At 42.0% G+C, this 18,123-nt stretch overlaps 1 protein-coding gene across 2 annotated transcripts; it reads right to left on the bottom strand.

Moving 5' to 3' along the window:
• Nucleotides 1–53: 53 nt before the first annotated feature.
• Nucleotides 54–16,555, bottom strand: arhgap23b (Rho GTPase activating protein 23b). 2 transcript variants are annotated; one of them, XM_055150129.1, is made up of 23 exons: nucleotides 16,421–16,555; nucleotides 9,005–9,196; nucleotides 8,442–8,472; nucleotides 8,274–8,366; nucleotides 8,117–8,195; nucleotides 7,933–7,987; nucleotides 6,706–7,795; nucleotides 6,357–6,465; nucleotides 6,245–6,284; nucleotides 6,037–6,174; nucleotides 5,635–5,943; nucleotides 5,496–5,557; nucleotides 5,098–5,183; nucleotides 4,847–4,959; nucleotides 4,082–4,234; nucleotides 3,749–3,827; nucleotides 3,598–3,671; nucleotides 3,415–3,504; nucleotides 3,058–3,183; nucleotides 2,831–2,875; nucleotides 2,665–2,758; nucleotides 2,011–2,039; nucleotides 54–1,939 (listed from the first exon to the last, which is right to left on the bottom strand). In XM_055150129.1, exons 1-23 carry the CDS (start codon nucleotides 16,427–16,429, stop codon nucleotides 1,016–1,018), a joined length of 4,020 nt encoding a protein of 1,339 aa, XP_055006104.1. In that variant the 5' UTR covers nucleotides 16,430–16,555; the 3' UTR covers nucleotides 54–1,015. The 2 variants fall into 2 exon arrangements, with proteins under 2 accessions (XP_055006104.1, XP_055006105.1); XM_055150130.1 differs by having other exon boundaries at nucleotides 5,635–5,940.
• Nucleotides 16,556–18,123: the final 1,568 nt, after the last annotated feature.

Here is an 18,123-nt window from a genome sequence, read left to right as displayed (position 1 = left end):
TGTGATGGGCATTTGGTGACTTGACAAACTTAAAAGATCAATCACAACAAAAATAATTTGAAAAAGACAAAGATAATAATTTAATATTTATATACATGTATAACATTTACATAGTACAATAGGTTAATTTCTCAAGGCTTTGTACAAGGGTTACAAAACATGCCCACGCACAGGGCACAATATTCAGACAGTTCAACACATGGAAGGAGCACTGGTCACTGGGGCTTGCATTGGCAATGCACAGTGATTGTACAAAGGATAGAAAACTGATTTGGCATGACTTCACATAGCTGCCTCGTGTCCTTACTGTCCCAGATATTTAGTACATCACGGTTACTTGCCACAACCTTTGGGCAGAAGGCTTTAGGTTAACTCCATTGGGATGATTTGAGGGTTACGTCCAAGGCAGAGGAGAAAGCTACTGTGGGCAGCGACACACTGATGAGCCTGACAGCCTGCATAGATTTAGTTAGTCTTGGCCATGGTCATAGCTTGAAGTATTGACAGACATTTTGGAAAGATGTTGGAAAAGTAGGTCAACTAAAGATACTGAATCTGTTACTCTGAGAAGCCAAAACAATTATGCATAGTCATGTAAAACATCTTTTACAATGTTTCCTTAATTTAAGAGTCACTTAAATGTAATGCTGTAATTGGCCTATGTGAGCATATAACTAGTCAAATGTTACAAACTCACAGGTCAACAGAGGATCAGAGGATCTTGACAACATGCTTCCACTAACCATCTTCCTCTCATCCCATCACCCTCTATGAACAGTATATTAGAAGCTCCCAGACCTGGACTCTTCTGGGCCCCCACACTGACCAGAGTGGAGGGGCTCTTCTCTACTTTAGTGTTTGCCACTATACAAGAGTACACAGGTTGGTGTATGACTGTGTTCTGTGGCTAACCTGGTCACTGACTGGAATATGTAAAATAGATCATTTTAAAGTTAAAATTGGCTGTTGTAGTTTAAACTTGGATTAAAATCTTGGTGTGTTGCGTTGCAACATTTCATACCACCACTGTGTGGCGCCGCCATCCCCGGTTCTGCACCTGTGGTTTTGTTAGTCTTCTAAGAACCACTGAGGACCTCGAGAGGCTGGGTTCTGACCAGGGACAAGTCCCAACAACCACCCAGGAGACTGGAGGGCCCTGCTGATAAGACACTGTTGCTATAGCAGATCCCTGTGGAACTCCACTCTCATTGACCCGTATGACCTCCACCTTGTCTGTTCTCCAACCTCTGGCTCTGTCCTCTAGTTCAAGGGTCATGGACAAAGCCCTGGTTCGAGCAGTGAAGCTTTTCTTACAACGCAGTGGAACTGCTGGAGTCCAGTTGCCCGACTGGGTCCCATAGAAACTAGAGGTGTGAGCAGGAGGGAGCCTGGAGAGAGATACCCAGGCTGGGCTCCCTGATCTGGAAGTGTATGTGTGCAGTGGGACAAGAGCCTCAGGTGGAGGCTGGAGGAGATGGAAACTGTGAGGACGCAGAAGCCTGCGCCCCCTTCTCATACCCACACTCTGCCTCAGCGGCCTGGGCATTGTCAGTGCCTCCAGCTGTGGTCTGTCAGGCATTTCAAACTTTACTTTGACTTCTCTTTCCACCTCTTCTTTGCTGGAAACCTTCTCCAAATCCGTGCCCTCCTGCAAGGTTTGACCCTCCTGTAAGGTTTGACCCTCCTGTAAGGTTTGACCCTCCTGTAAGGTTTGACCCTCCTGTAAGGTCTGACCCTCCTTTGGGACCTCACTCTCTGATTCAATGCTGTCTCTGTCTTCTGCATTCTGTCTCCTCAAGTTGCTGGATTTGACTGGCTCATGCTCCAGGTTTTCCTCTGAGCTGGTTCCTGGAAGACGGTCAGGTGATATCTTGCGTTTGCGGGTTACAGAGGAGATTAATTCCTTGGCATTTGGGTCCTTCTTAGGGCTCAAAGAAATCTGTAAAACATGTGTTTGTATTACACAACTTTTCTATATGTTCTGCTGAGTTGCAGCAAAGTTTAGATTACCTTTAGTTTAAGTGAATCGATGGTGGAATCTAGAAGAAAGATACAAACATATTAGATTCAAGAGACTATTCAATGCCAGTATCACTCACAGCACAGGTTGTTATGGTAAACTATTGATAGACACTAATGCAAAATACATATTTTAAATAAAAAGAGGGCCTCAAAATGTCCCTCCAATCAGGAAGAAGTGGTGTCAGTGATTCGAGATCTAAACCTCCAAAATATACTGAAATTGTATTGTTCATTCTCCACTACTCATTTATCACCTTTCATTTTCCCTCCAAAATTAAAATACAAGAACAAATGTTCAAACTAAAGATGACATAACTGACTTAAAAGGTAATCTGCAATCAAGGCTTTCCATGTCTATCAATAATATTACACCCATTGGATAAAATGGTCAAAATTCACAATTGACTTCAGGACAGGACGACAATGTAAAAACAATCAGGTGGGGGCACAGAGTCACAAACACAGAGGTCCTACCGCAGTGGTGCCTCCACTTTTTCAGCTGCAGCGCACAGAAAAGGACACAAACCATTAAAGATACACAACTATATCATTCCTCTGAACACAGCCTATTGTAAAAGAGCTGACTGTGGCTCTGTGTCTGTGCTGGTCACAGAGCAGAGGGTGTGTAGGGCAGACTCTCACCTGGGCAGTCTCCGGGCCCCCCTGTGCGGCCGATGTTACACAGTAGGTGGTCGATGTTGGGCACTGGAGAAGAGTCGCTCTCATGATCAGGGGCCTTCACAAACAAAAGAAGTGTGAGATGTCATGAACCCAAAGAGAAATAAAGGTCTGGACTTGCCACATTTACCTTGTCTTCTTTGTCCAGAGGTCCGTCTGAGAAGAACCAGTCACACTGAAACACAAACAACATTTTAACAGGCTGGATCTGTTTTAACCTCATCAAAGTGTCAACATCTGTTATTATGAACTCCGATCAAAATCAAAAAGATATTCAATGCTGCTTTTGGATTTAGCATGTCTCTAGAGTAAATGTGTAGCAAGATTTAGTGTTTTTGCACAGAGACAGTTTCTTACATGCAGGATCAGAGTCTCTATGATCTTGTAGCGGTCAGGCATGTGCGTCACCATGTCCATCATGTTGTCCTCAGATGTTCTGACCAGAGTGGGTCCAAACACCAGGGCCAGGTTCCGGGGCTCCATCTGAAAAATTGTCACACAAAACATGAGTTTTGGACTCTTGAACAGAATCACACAGAATCTATTCCACTTAGTGTTTAAGACATGTAATATAAAGTGCAATTATAAAGTGTATTTTTGTGCCTTTTTGCCTTTATTGCCTTCACACCCTTAACATGATCTCAAGCAGATACTTGTAAACTATTCACACAGGTTATCCACTCCCCAACTAGTGAGTGGCCTTTGAACCTGTACCTTATTCTTTTCTGAGTAATCAGCCACTCTTCTGAGGTGTTCCACCAAGAACTTGAGCGTGTGAAAGTAGTGATCTGGGAGACTGTGGATCTACAACAAAAAGTATTTGGTTTAAATCAAATAAATAAACAGAGAGAAAAAATAAAATAAGGATTGGGGGTTAGGGTTGTACATTACACTGACCAGTTTCTTCATAGTTTTGAGTCTGCTGTCTGTGTCTTCTATCCGATTGGCTTCAATGAAGGAACTGTACTTATCTATGCACAAAAACAATGATAAAATATTGAAGCATTCATGTGTGTCTGCATTTGCATATAGTTAGTTCTGCACCTACCATCCGTAAACAGTGGCTCTGGAAGTTTCCTGAAAAATGATTTTAGCAGACTACTGATGACGTTCAGGTCCTGGAACCTCTAAAACAAAAGGCAGGACAGATTATGGTCACAAATGTGTTTTTATTCCACTAGTTTTCTATACAGCCTTTACCAAGGGAAAGCATATGCACTGTTGCTACAGCCGCAACAGATATTCTACAGTTTTTGAATGGGCTGCGATATGACTGTGTTAGTATTTATGGAGAAAGAATCCCACATTGCAGAACTGCGTCTAATATTGTTATCTTTTTCTACTGGTCTGTTAGTTCTGTCTTGTGAGAAAATGTCCATACCTCATCTCCTGTGTTGATATCAAGCCCTTTGTTGAGGTGCTCCTGCAGACTGGACACCAGCGCATTGTTTCCTGGGACTCTGTAGATGCCAGTGTATTCTAGACCCGTGCCCTCCACCACACCACAACACATCTCCACAATTAGAGGCACAAACTGTTGGAAAAATAGGGGAAAAGAGGATTTTAATTTAAAGGTCAAATACAGAAACAGATAAGTAAGTAATATGAGCGTAGTTGGTTCATTGAGCAACACAGGACCCTTTTTACTGAGGATGTACCGATGCAGCTTTTTCAGTTCCAATACCAATAGATTTAAGTATCTGTGGATACCTGATAATAACAGATACCAGTGCAGAGACTGAAAACAACATTTATATCCTCTAAACAAACATAAAATAAGACAAAGCTGCTCCAAATCTAGCTGTTATTTATCTCTGAAGTAACTACAGAACAGCTTTTTTTTTTTTAAAGTTCAATCACTATGAGACTTTCTGGGCCAACTATGACCAGTAGTCTTAATACATGAATTTATATGTTAAACCACGATATTAGCTGAACCGCTTTTTAAAAGCCAGTATCCAATCCTGCAAAGCTTTCTATATTGGCATCAATATCTGAAGCCATTATCGGATTGGTGCATCACTACTTTTTACATTGTCCATTTTCAATTTTTTTTCACTTGCATAATATAAACTACATGACTTTACATACAAACAACAGTGTAAGATATACAGTAGTTGTATGTATTTTTATGCTGAGTGCTCACTTTATGGTTGATGGCAGGTTGGCAGTCCTCTAGTCGCACTCCAAAAGCCTTGGGATTATTGCTCTTCTTGCTTCTTTTCATGAGATTGATGGCCCATGGGGTCTTGTTGTCATCTGCAACACAGAGAAGTGACCAGAACTCAGTGGGATGGGGACTCTGCCACAAAAAACACCCCCACTTGATCTAGAGGCCCCCCCATCCTCACATGGCCTAGGGTCCCACCTCCTGATCGATGCTCACCACACTCTTACCTGATTTGTTGTCTGTCTTGGAAAGAAGTGAAGGCGGCACAATCCGATGGCTTTTGGGAGAGGAGTCTTGCCTGTGACCTGTCAGACTGCACACACAAGTACACATTGGCCCAACTCATTCAAAAACCACAGTAATTACATCTGGTTGTCACACTGACAACGTGAAACTGTCATCTGAACATAGTAAACGGTTGAGGACAGATCCACAGTAAAAGTTTCATAATAAATCTGGAAATGTTTTTTGAAAATTCTATGGGACTATTTACACAGATACAAAACACAAACTGTTACAGACACTCAAGTGTAAATGAACTTTTCTTTTCCAACAATTCTATGATGATCTTACAATATAAATTGTATATCCATTCTAGAGGCCTGCTTCTTTGCCATAGACTGACCTGTGTTTTCTGTAGTCATTCAGCTTCTTATTAATCAAAGCTTGTCTGGAGAATCCAATATCCTACAACACAGAAATGACCAAAGATTTAGAGTTTCTTATTAGCCAATACTCTCCATATAAATTACATAAACCCTCACCTCACTCTCACTCTTGCTGTGGTCTCGGATGGCTTTAATCCAGCTGAGCATGTCCTCACGGCTCTCTGCCTGCAGAAGGTATTCACAGAAGTCTTGAGTGGTGAGGCGCAGCACGTGTTTGCGTTTGGTCTCGCTGTAGGCGATGTCAATGAGGCAGCCACGGACACTGATAGGACAATGGTCTTCTTGCCCTGGAACAGCTCCTGCCCCGTGAAGAACTGCCTCCCTCTTATCTTTATAGAGGAACAGTGAGTGTGAACGTAGCACTGAAAAAACACGCTTCCATGGCCGAATGCCACCCCCTAACTTCTGCAAAAGCAAAATCAACAGGGGACATTTAAGCTTATGTAAAATTATATACTTTGTACTGGTAAAAAGCTTTCCATAGTGACACAGTCGTACCTTGCCCTTCTCACTGAGCACCTGTTTGCAGTGCAGCCAGCCCTCTTTGCGGACATCGCTGACCACAGTAGTGCCAAGCTCAGAGGTGGAATGGCGTTTGGAGCGGGCTTCTTCCTGGGCACGCAGACTGTCCAGAGACTACACAGGCACAGTTTTAACACACTCAGTCAATTCACTAAAACCATTTAGGCAAATTGTTTACACTCACCCCATCCAGGAAGAAGCTTTTCACTCTTTTTGGAAGTTTTCTAAAAAGAAGCACAGTATTGTTTGTTAGACAAAATGTAATTTCACAGCTAAATATTGTACAGGTGTCTTACGAGAAAACTCGGCCTTCATCTTTGAAAATGTTGAGCCCTTCATCGCAGGATTTGGATCTTTCTGTGGTGACCGCCAGCAAGTATGACGAGCGGCGATTCTTCATACTGGCTGGGTTCCACAAAGAACAACATGAAAACGGGACATGTTTAGATAGATATTAAATTAACAAGCCCTAAAAGTGATAGGTGACCATTTAACTTAAAGGGAATAGGACATCATATAAACATAGAAACAATGACAATCTATGAGAAGTGAGGATGCTCCACAGTGCACAAAAAGGAAAGCCCCAAAGTCCGGACCAAAGGTTGAAAGTATGAAAGTACTGTACTGGGTGCAGAGGAGCCTTACCTATGAAAGGGATGGAGGACAGTGATTCGAAGGCTTGCTGTGCCAAACTGCCATTTGCCCTGCTGTTAGCAGCTGAAGGCTTCTTTCTCAGGATGACTTCCTGCTTTAAGGGTGTTGTCCCCTCCTCTGCAGGAGACAGGGCAGGGGAGGAGAGCGGCTTCTGGGGCCCCTCACTGTCACAGGGACTCAGCTCGGCTGTACTGTGGCTGTCTTCTCTGAAAGTGTGAGCATGTTGGAGCAGGTAAGTGCTCTTTCTGCTGAAGGATGGGCTATAGCTACTGTAGCCAACATCACTTATACTGCGTGGAGCCTGGGGTTCTGCTACCTGCTGACGCCCCTGTCGGCCTGTAGGCGGCGCAGAGGTGGACAGTTCTCTCTGGGACTCAGGATCTTTGTGCTGAGGGTGCTGGCTGTGTGATGATAAAAATGTGGAGGCTTGTTTCAGTGTTTCTACAGAGCGACCATAGTTGTGCTCATAATCTGCGTAGGCAGCTAATAGGTTTTGGGAGCATGCTCTACTTCTTGTATCAGGAACATCTCTACCACCTCCCAGTCTATAGGAGTCTTGAAATGTGGCTGTAGCCACATGCCGATGGTGCTGCAAGCTGTCTGTGTGGTGTGGCTCACCAAAGCTGGAGTCCACTCCCAGTGCTATGCCCAGCCCGGCCAGCCGGTCCTGGGACACTCCGCGGCTGCGGGGGGACAAGTGCTCTGCAGCCTGAGCCTGGCTGTAGTACCATTCAGACAGGGCCTGTCGGCACAGGGCCTCGGCCCGGGTAGAGGCAGCCAGACTACTTTTACGAGGGGGTGGGAGTGTCGCCGAGGCAATGGCGGCATGGTGGTTTGCAAAGTGAAACTCCAAAGCATTGAGAGCTGAGGAAGAACGGATCTTGTTTGTGCTTGGCACATAGTCCTGACCAGTGTCTGAGTTGTCCAGGGGAGAGAAGGCAGCTCGACAGGGGCAGTTGTCCAGTGTGCTGAGGGGGCGGGGTCTGGAGCAGGAGTCACAGAGAGCTGAGGGTCCTGGCGGAATGTGTGCCTCTCCACTGTGGGGATGATTTCTCCTGAGATAGGGGTCCTGGGAGCAAGCCTACAGAGAGATGGTAAATAGTACTGTATGTGTATTCAATTAAATAGTAACACTACGTGATTAAATTAATATTAAGAGGGATAGCATGGCAACCATTTTGTGTGTTGCATGTGCATTGCTCAAATCCTCAAACTTACCAGCTGTAGAATGTCTTGGTCTTTGGGCACAATGGACAGCTCCAGCACACTGTCACTGCAACAGAAAAACACAGCTTCTGTTAGTGCACCCCCAAAGCCATAGAACTATGGTCCTATGGGCTGCCCATGCAGTATTTTTTTTTATACTCTTATATAATTTATTTTAAATGTGGTTTGAATGTACCTGTTCTGGATGAGTGCAATGACTTGAGAGTACGTTTTGCCCAAAATGCTCTCTCCATTGACTTTAACCAGGCGGTCCCCTAAAAAGCACAAAAATATTATACATAAATTATACATTTCTTTTAAGAGTACAGTCTAGCGCTGCTTTAGTCTTTTACCTGTGCATAGTCCTGCCATCTGAGCTGGACCATTCTCCCGAACACTTTTCACAAAGATGGTGTCCATAGGCTCCAGACGTGAGTGCACACATCCTACAAAATGTCCTAATGATTAGTATTTAAACATTCATTCATCCTCATTTATTCAGTATGAGCAGAAACCGTCACCTTTCACTGGTGTGTTCCCGTTCTCTTTGTCCTGTCCAGACAAATAGACAACTAGATGTCAATGTTACATATATCTCAGAGCAATAATCTGCATTATATTAAAACCAAGATATATTAGACAATGGTTTACAAAGAAAGTCAAAAGTTTAAGCATTAAGCTCCTCTTCATGAATCTCCTAGCATGCTTCATTGCCTCACATACCTCAACACTAATTACTTAATGCTCATTCATTTATAGAGCAATTTTTATCAAAGTCTCTAGAGAATGTGGTTATATCATACTTCCAGATGGGCAGCAAGGGCCTGATTTCCCTATTGATTACGCTTTATTTTGCCAGAAAGTTCCCAAATAGTACATTCAAATCCTGATTATTTCTTTAATTTATTAGACCCAATAACTCGCTGCTTCACAATAAAAATCTGCATTTAAAAATATTCATTCATTAATCTGTAACATTGGTCTATAGAATGTTATGAACTGCCAAATAACCTGTGATGATGTTCTTAATTTGGTGGTAATTTTGTTGTAATTTTTTTAACCATTATAAGACTGGACAATGTACCTTGAGAGAGTGGAGAGATGACTCTGGTGGATAGACAATAAAATGGCGAAGAGTGAAGCCAAAGCCCTGGGAGTTTTTCTGGAGCACAATGGTCCTGGGTCCCCGCCATGAAAACCCCTCTACCTCACCTGAAGACAGGGGGCGCCGTCGGTTCTTATTGGACAATGTAATGCCATCCCTCTCCCCCTTAACCTGTGTTCAAACAAAAGTAGGAGAAGAAAAAAAAAAAAAAAAGAAAAAAAAGGAAATGGGTGTAGGCCCGATGCAACAGAATACCATCAATGCCATACATTTGACTCAGTTCCTCTCTAAAGAGCATTGTCTGAAACTATTCATTTGTTGATGCATAATGAGTTATAAATATGATACCTATTAATAACAACAGGAATCAGGCCTCATAATCAGTATTATAATCAAGCATGTACTGGTTTGAGTGAAACTTCGGCAGGTCAGTGAGTGCAGGAAATGCTGAGCTGAACCCAAGCAAAGATCTAGTACTGAGCTGTATATTAAACAATGCACACTCAAATCTATGCATAGGCGAAATAACAGGAAGTCTGTTTGTGCACATAGGAAGTGTAGGGCCCTGCCCATTAAAGACAGCTTGAAGGGTAGTTTTAAGAGCTTAGGTTTCTAGTTCACTCTGGACCTTAGTAATGTGTAGTGCACTCAGAAAAACAAATAAGTGCTGAAGTGCCACTATAAAAGGCACACACACCGGCACCCTCCATCAGGCTCAAAGCTCCAGTGCTTTTATTTAGACACCGATGTATAATGGTTAAAACAAGGTTTTACCAGATGAAGAATTTTCTTCCTCGTCTAACAAGACCAGTATTCATACCTCTACTCAAAAAAGACAATATATTATAATTAAATCACAGATAGAGATCAAAATGTGGGACCTGAGACCCAGGTCCAAAAAGACCGAACATGCAAAGCAAAGAAGATATGAGAGCTGCACCATTCATAATACTAGAGACCCACTATTTTTCAGGTGGTGTAAATTTGATGTAAACATTAATTATACTATTCTATGATTCAAGCAAAAAAATGTGTCAGAATAGAGTAATTCTTTGTAGCCCTAACTCACCCCTGTCATGTGATGGTGCAGGAGCCTGCGAGACCCCTGTAGTTGACGTGACTTTGGAGGAGTGGGCTCAAAACTTGGTGAGGCGCTCAGAGCAGCCAGCCAAATGCAGCGTGGTTCTACATCACTACAGTCCACTCCCACAGAACACTGGAAGCTCCACTGTGGTCCCATAGAAACCGGGGCCAGGTCTCCCTCCAGCATACTCACAAGTATCAGTACAGTCTACGCACTCACATACCAGTCCAGACACTTTCACATGCATCTGGACAAGTGAACACCATCCTTTATGGTTATGGCTAACAGCTAATATCCAACTGATCCTGGAGTTACAAAACAACTCATATAAAAACACCAGCTCCTTATCCACACAAGGTTGAGGACATCATCTTCTGTTTGTGAATTGGTTCTGTCAGGAAGACCAGACATGACTGGACATAAAGTAAAGAAAGTGCCTTCACTGTTCATGTATTTTCTGATTGCTCTTCAAGGAAAACATGTCAAAACATTGCTGGGTTTTGCTGAATTGTTCCACAGCAGTCCTGAGAAATCCATGTAGTTATGCAACAGGAAATCAGTCTTTCAGCCATGATTTTTCCAGACCAGCGAATGTTGAGTTCTTTGTGTCCACAATACACTCCACTGAGTATGTTGAGTCTTCACCTTTGTCACGAGTCAGTGGCGCTGGCCGTGGATGATGCTGTTATCTGTGCTGTGGGTGGACTGCAGGAGAAGACCATCTTGATGCTTCGTTGGTAATGTTCCAGAGCATGCTCCTTCTCCCATGGGTGACATCTCCCTCTCTGTTTGTTCCAGCGCTCACTCTGTCCTGTTCTCTCCAGAGCAGCGCCTGTCACCTCCATTTACACTCAGCCAAATGCCACAGCTGAGGAACATTCCTGACTCTATCGCACTAAACATCTATAAGGTCTTGGTTCATCAGTATACAGAAAATAAAGAAAATAACAAAAACACTTTGCTCAACACAGAAGCACAAAAAAAAAACACTACTGTGATTCTCTACTGCTGTACAAATTCTGACTGAGTGTACGAGGGCATAGATGTTGTGTTGGGGTAAAAATAAGCACACTGACTCACATCTCTTCTGCCCTGATTCTTCCTCCTCTCAGTGCCTCTGCTCAGGGCCACCACATGACCACTGTGTGCATAACAGCTTCCATGTCATCAAACAGCATTCGAATTAACTGAATCAACTCTTCATTATTCCGGTGATGTGGGGTCTTTACTTAATTACATTTTCATTAAAAAACAGATCTCAGTAATTCTAGGCCTTCTTCCTCAAACATCTCCATACATCTCCATGCAATTATTCTTATTATCATTGCTCATCATGCTCACAACATAATTGTTACATAAAATCAAACTATTTAAAACCATTTATCATCAGATGTGACAGTTTGAGAGAACATATGCTGATGCTGAGGGAATGGAGAGAACGACCTATTTTTAGTCAGCTGTGAAGATGGAGCTAAAAATATGCACAGCCTCAGTGTATTCTGCTACGCTCTGACAAACAGAAATGAGTCCAGATCTACTTTTGGCAAAGATGAGCTTGAGCTGCCAACAACATAGAAGAATGAAAAAAAAGCAATAACAATACACCACAGCTCTTCAGATGAGGCCCAAATATACTTGAGTAATAAAAAAAATCATAATTTATCATAAGATGCAGTACTAACGTAGACTATGTCCAAGGTCTAAGTAAAACCAAAACCATTAAGACCCCCCCTAATTGATTTCATAATTTCAAAGTAAAATACACTGCCCATTGTTCAAGCTGTTTCCCATGACATGATAATGAGTAAATGTTGCAACAATAAACCCATCATTACAGTGTCGTAACATGCTAACATAAATTAATCCAGTCTCTGTTTACAATTAGATTAAACTGATGTTAGAAGATGTGAAAAGAGATGCCCTGTTATAGTATCACAACAAACATGTATCTTTTGTCACTAGTCACAAGAGCCAAAACACCAGTGTCACCTGTAAAAAGCATGTCTTCACTGTAGAGACACAGAAGTAAAACCCTGTCAGAGCCACAGCAGCAGTGGGTGTATCAGAGAGGAGCAGGAGCCAAGCAGGAGGCAGCAGTGCTCCATAATGGACACTCTGTGAGGAGTGCGTGTGGGCTACAGTTTGGAGGTCCATGCATTCCATTCTGAATTCTCATTGTCTGAGTGCCCAGTGCCCACTCAGCCGCACCCCTCTGCCACCGCACTTAGAGCACTGACTCTGCCATGGTCCCAGATGCTGAAGAACTCTTCCCCTGATGTGAGGAATGTATAACCATCATTGTGTGGGCTGCTCTCCAGGGCACGCCTTTCCCAGCACTCACACAACACTACAGTACTTCTGCAGCGAATAAAAAAACAAAACATAGCATATTGTGGTATAATAGTATTATAAGTATGCTGAACAAAATACGTCTAGGTACAAGCTCATTCTTTACGAAAGCAAACATCACATTTCACTTTACCATCCATTTCCACAGAAGAAAATACACTATCTATTGCTTGTTCTATGGTTTGTTTTTGTTCAGTGTAAACATGAGTAGGACTATTCTAAATCCACATGAACCTGGCCGAAATGTTGAAGGTGGATGACAAATGCCATGCCCCTCTTATATTTTGCCCCGTGAGCGCGTTCTTCTCGGACTTACTTCAGAGACAGGTGGGATCCCAACAAGACAAAAAACAACTCCATCTCCACTCATTGGATTCGCAGTAGTAGACCAGACACCGGAGCCCTTCAAAAGAACCGGAGCATTGTCACAAAGGCTAGACGTCCTGACACTCTTGTTAAGGTTCACACGGACCGCTCTGCGCTGCAACGTCCTTACCTCCCCGCGACGTGTCGCGTCAGTGCGCGCAGTCATCACACCGCGTCACGACGCTGTTTGTCAAACCCACACATATAATGGCAATGGAACATTTTGTGATAAAGTATCCTGTGGAGTAGCTCAAAAACACAATTCTTTGTTATGATTTCTCCCTCTGCGCGCGCGCACATTGTTAATTCTCAGCTACTACAATCCACGGCTCAGCACTTCACTGCTGCCACTGCACCAAACAAAGACATAGTCACATGACCCGCATGTTTTTGGGACAGGACAGTGATTATGTGTTGGGGAACACATTAGGCTAACCAGCCCTTTACAGAATAAATTAATCCTTCTGTGATCCCACAGCAGGGGGCACGGGCAGTGGCAACTTTTTTGACAAGATGAACAATGAACGCAGATTCTTGGACCCGTGTCAGCCTGGTTCCGTCCAGACTCAGAGGGCACTTCAACTGAACCAACCGTGATGTTATGCAAATGTGTATGCCGTGGCAGCACAATGTTTTGTTCTATCATGTAGATCTATGTCTTATATCCAGGGCAACGGGGTTGTGTTATGTTTGTGAGGAGTGGAATCTTTGATTTTTGGATTTAAAGTCTTAAACTGTCAAACATCTGTCAGCTCCACTACAGAGGGCATGTGCTGTGTGCATGTGGGGGAGGCCACACTCACCCTTATCTATTTACGGCACTACAGAGATTTGTCTAATCCATGTAATCTGCTGGGGCCCACAGAGTCACAATCAGACACTAGAGGGCGCTGCATAGAGCAAGACTACTGAATGAATAAACGTCCACTTCTATTTATTTCGCTGCGCACTGCACACCCATGAATAAGGACAATAATCGTGATTATAGTCATACATTAGTCACACATTAATCATACATACCTTAACCTAATTTTTTTCTGTTTCTGTTTTGTTTAAAAAAAAAAAAAAAAAGGGTATTGTAGAGTTTTAGGTTTGGTGTAGTTTTTGGATGTACTTACTCTCAGGCCACCAGTGTAACAGGGTGGACAGAGTGGGGACATGGGGCACCTCTGATTATGTAGCGGTGTTTGTCACAGTTGAGCACAATCCCCAGGGTGTTACACAACTGGCCACATGTGCACCCAGCCCTGTGCCACAAAGCTCAGGCGTCAGAGACCCAAACTCACACAGAGCTGGGACAAGGCTAAACGGTCCTATTTAAAGCTCAAACAAGCAGAGCAGAAAATGGCACATACATCTCTCCAGAGCTGCACATGGGGCACAATGTGATGATGTCATACAATACTCACTATGATTGGGTAATCCTGAAAGCTTGCAAAGATACATTTTAAGTCTGAATGATCAAAATCCATTCTCACTCCTAATTTCACAAAAATATATTGATTTCACATTATTTTGAAAAGCCACTGTGACTTTTGAAAGTGTATCTTAGTTGACTACAAATGTGCAATGATTATTCAGCTAGAAGGGAGTGTGGAGTTGCACTGACTAAAGTTCTCAAAATAATACAGAACTTGCGCTGTGAAAAAGCAAATTTTTCCAATTTCCAGTCACTCCTAAAATTCCGGTCTTTGCCTCTAAATTTAAGTGTATATTAAATTTTTATAATCCTAATCCTAAAATTTTAAATATAAAAAATCTAAACCACCATTGGCCAATTAATAAACTAAATGACTAAAGGAAACAGCTACAGCCTTAGTTTATAGATAATCACTAAACAGAATACCTCTCTCTTTGTAAACTGTGCCCAAGACTTATAGTAAACACAAAAGTATAATTGGATCCACAACTCCCACAATGGGGTACAAGTCAATGCTTTAGCTGTAAGAAAAGAACAAGAACCAGCAGAGCCATGGCACTAATGCAGCTGTGCCATACAGATACACTGACCACTGTAGAGTTAAACTGCTCGCTACATCTTCCTTTATTAATGCAGATAGAACAAAAACACCAAGAACAAAGATATCACACAAAGACTGAATTGAAAAAGACAACTAGTGCACAGACATCATAAACCCATTTTGCAGTTCTTGGCACATGCAGCCCTACAACTAAATACTGCTTAATTGAACAAAAGCATGGAACAGTTTTACAATAAACCTGGAAAATAATAATATGGTATCATTTGTTTTTGTTATTGTTTGTTTTTTATGCAACTTCAGCTCCCAATCTTTTCTGCTATTATTTGTCCATTATATATTTATGCTACAAAATACAGGATTTAAAGAAAAAGATGCCCAAAAGATAATAGAATAGACAATTACTACTCATTTTCTCAAAGTTTGTTAAACCATAATCCATATTGCAAATAAATACATTAAGTCAAATGCTAAGATCTATTTTATATTTATTTTTAAGGTTTATTTTTCTGCCACTGCCTAAAATGAAAAGCAGTAGAGACAAATTTAAACTTGTGATCCTTGTTTGCATATACTGTGATGTAATGATGTGCCTCTATCTGATAGACTGACTGGAATGTGTTTTATAAGAACATTCAGGGTTTGTTTTTTTGTTTTGTTTTTTTTGCCTAACCTGGTCCTTTTTGAAATGTTAATAGTGAACAAATGTAATTAAACCTGTATGTTAATTTATTTGATTTGTCACATCATGCAGATTTATTGAACACTACCTTTGGTTCTATACTCTCACTACCAGCAGACCTAATTTAGTTAGTGGGTCATTTCACAATATTATATTCAGATGGGGGATCCCCTCTGGTTCAGTTTCAGTCTCTATTTCTAGCTAGAAATGGTGTCAAAGAAGAAAGAAGCAAAGGACATAGGAAAAGAGAGCAAAGGATCCATGGGTTTCAGAATGATGAAAAATGAGAACACTTGACATAACAATTAACAATTCAAAGCAAAATATTTTATGTTTTGATTGGGAAAAGGCCCTCAAAATGTTGCAGATAGCTTTGTTAAACATGGAAACTGTGTGTGTTAAACTAGGATAAATCCATGGGCAGAATTGTGTCCCTAAAGAGTGATAGACCCCCACAGCCCCCTCCTTTCAGTGTGTGGCAGGATATCCTCTCATTCACCAGCTTTGCCACCGAGAGCCCCTTCACGCGCATATGTACACACTGGCTCACTGCTGGAAAATAACTGACCACAATAACTGATCACGGTTACAGAATGATGACAATCTAGCACTGTTGCTATAGCAATTAATACACCAAAACAAAATACCATATATTTTGAATGGGAAATAAAACATATAAACAAGAATCTGAAACACATGCATACACTAAAAATATTTAGATATAGCACCAACAATTTTGAGCAGGGCCCACCTCTAATATGTGCTGCCTCTGTACTCAGTTGATTTTTTTGCAATTGTCATATAAAACAATTAAATTAGTTTTCATATAAAGTGCAATACCTAAGGTACAAGACCACATTCAATAACCCCATAAAGAACTCTGCTACACAAAATAGTAACAGTTTTGTGGTGTGTGTAAAGAGAGAGTGTGTCACCTGCTTCATGATGCTCAGGACCAGTGCATGGTTCCTCTGTTCTCCTGGCTCCTGCTGCTCTCCTGACTCTCTCGTGCTGGTCTCTTCTGGTTTCAGTGCTGGGCTTGTTGTGTTGAGTTCATGTGCTGCCTGAACGTGAGCCTGCTCTAATCTGCTCTGTGGGCTGTACGCAGCATTAGAGCCGGAGCGGAGGGAGGATCAGAGGTGGTCATGTGACCCGCTGTAGTACAATCAGCAGCTGTCGCTTCCACACGCTGATCCAGGAGGATTCTCAATGACACTTCCATACCCCCGGCACAAAGGCTTTAAAATAAGAATAAAACAGAGAAGCTTACAGAGTCGATTTAGCATGTTCTCCTTTCTGTCAGTGTTCACTTCTGGTAGGAAGTGGGAAGGCCTAGATATAAGACCAATAATGAGGAATCTAGATTTACCACTGCATTTGAAGAGTATCATTCCTTGTGACTATTGCATACATTTAAAATTCTTGCTTATATAATCTGGAGACCCACTGAAATCATTTTACGGCCCCCAGGTTGAGAGTCAATGCTTTCATAATAAATAAATAATTTTAATAATAATAATTTACTCCATCAAGCTTAAATATCTATCTAGGTTTAAACTAAATCTTGGCAAAAAGCTAAATTCTCTAGGTGCTGAGACCTGGAGATGTGTCTCTGGGCACTGCAGAAAGGAGACCCAAGTCCTGCTCTGGCGGAAGGACAGGACATGCCAGATGTTTAACCTTTACTGCCTGCATGTCACATTGGCCTCACATTGAGCTCCTGCATCATTACAGTGTGATAATTGTTCATGTGTCTTTTGACTCTCCTTATTTTTAAGAGCAAATAAGCATTGCCCAGAGCATCGCTGAGTATGAAGCTCCCAACAGTGTTTCATCAGGAGCAAATACAGTAGATGGTAAAGTACAATATATACAGATTTTACTGTGGTGGCATCATCCCCTCCACTGAGATGCCTACCTCTGGGTAGAGGAGAAAAAGTATGGACTTATAAGCATAGGCATGGTCACAGCGCTGGATGTGGGTGGTGTTAGCTCTTCCTGTTGTTGTGGCTCCACAGGATGTCCTTTTCCTCATTCCTTCTGAAGCGTGAATTCTCACCTCTTGCAATAGCTAAATGTTTTAAACATTTAAAAAAATATGTTAGAGTAGACATGGTCTGTTATATTAGCCTAAATAGACCTATCATTTTTCAAATTCCCTGCAGTGACATTTCTTTGACTATCTAGAGTTAGAGTCATGTAACTAATTCTGTTTGTTGCATGACTCATTCGAAGAAAGTTCACTTAACAATTGAATTAATGATTATATCAGCAGGGGAAAGGAAAATGGAAAGTCTAATACATTGATACAGTAGTGAACAGGATCCACCATTGTCTGAAAACATGATTCTATTCTGGCACTTGCATGGATCAAGGTTAGAGTTATGTGTGTGTGTGTTAATGGTCCACTCTGGGGGGCAGGCGCCACCATTTCTGTTTCAAGGGAGGTAATATAATAGGTATTTCCTAAAAATAAATATCCAGAAGGAAAACCCACAAATGACAAATGTTAATGATTAAAGTCATTCTCAGACTATATTTATTTGCAACCCCTCCCCAACCCCACCACAATATCTCCATCTGAACTTGGATTTGTTCCTCAATTGCATTGCCTGACCCCAAAGAAGAGGTCCGAAGG

This window comes from Boleophthalmus pectinirostris, unplaced genomic scaffold (genome assembly GCF_026225935.1).
Source record: "Boleophthalmus pectinirostris isolate CB_2022bp ecotype Guang Dong unplaced genomic scaffold, ASM2622593v1 HiC_scaffold_14, whole genome shotgun sequence".
Taxonomy (NCBI): Eukaryota; Metazoa; Chordata; class Actinopteri; order Gobiiformes; family Gobiidae; genus Boleophthalmus; species Boleophthalmus pectinirostris.
This window is presented reverse-complemented; position numbering and strand designations above follow the sequence as displayed.

Excerpts from the sequence above, each read along its gene's own strand:
- arhgap23b (XM_055150129.1), bottom strand. Across the intron at positions 8,196-8,273 it reads GATGGCAGGACTATGCACAG|GGGACCGCCTGGTTAAAGTC; the intron begins GTAAAAGACTAA and ends TGTGCTTTTTAG. Across the intron at positions 5,944-6,036 it reads TGCTCAGTGAGAAGGGCAAG|AAGTTAGGGGGTGGCATTCG; the intron begins GTACGACTGTGT and ends TTGCTTTTGCAG.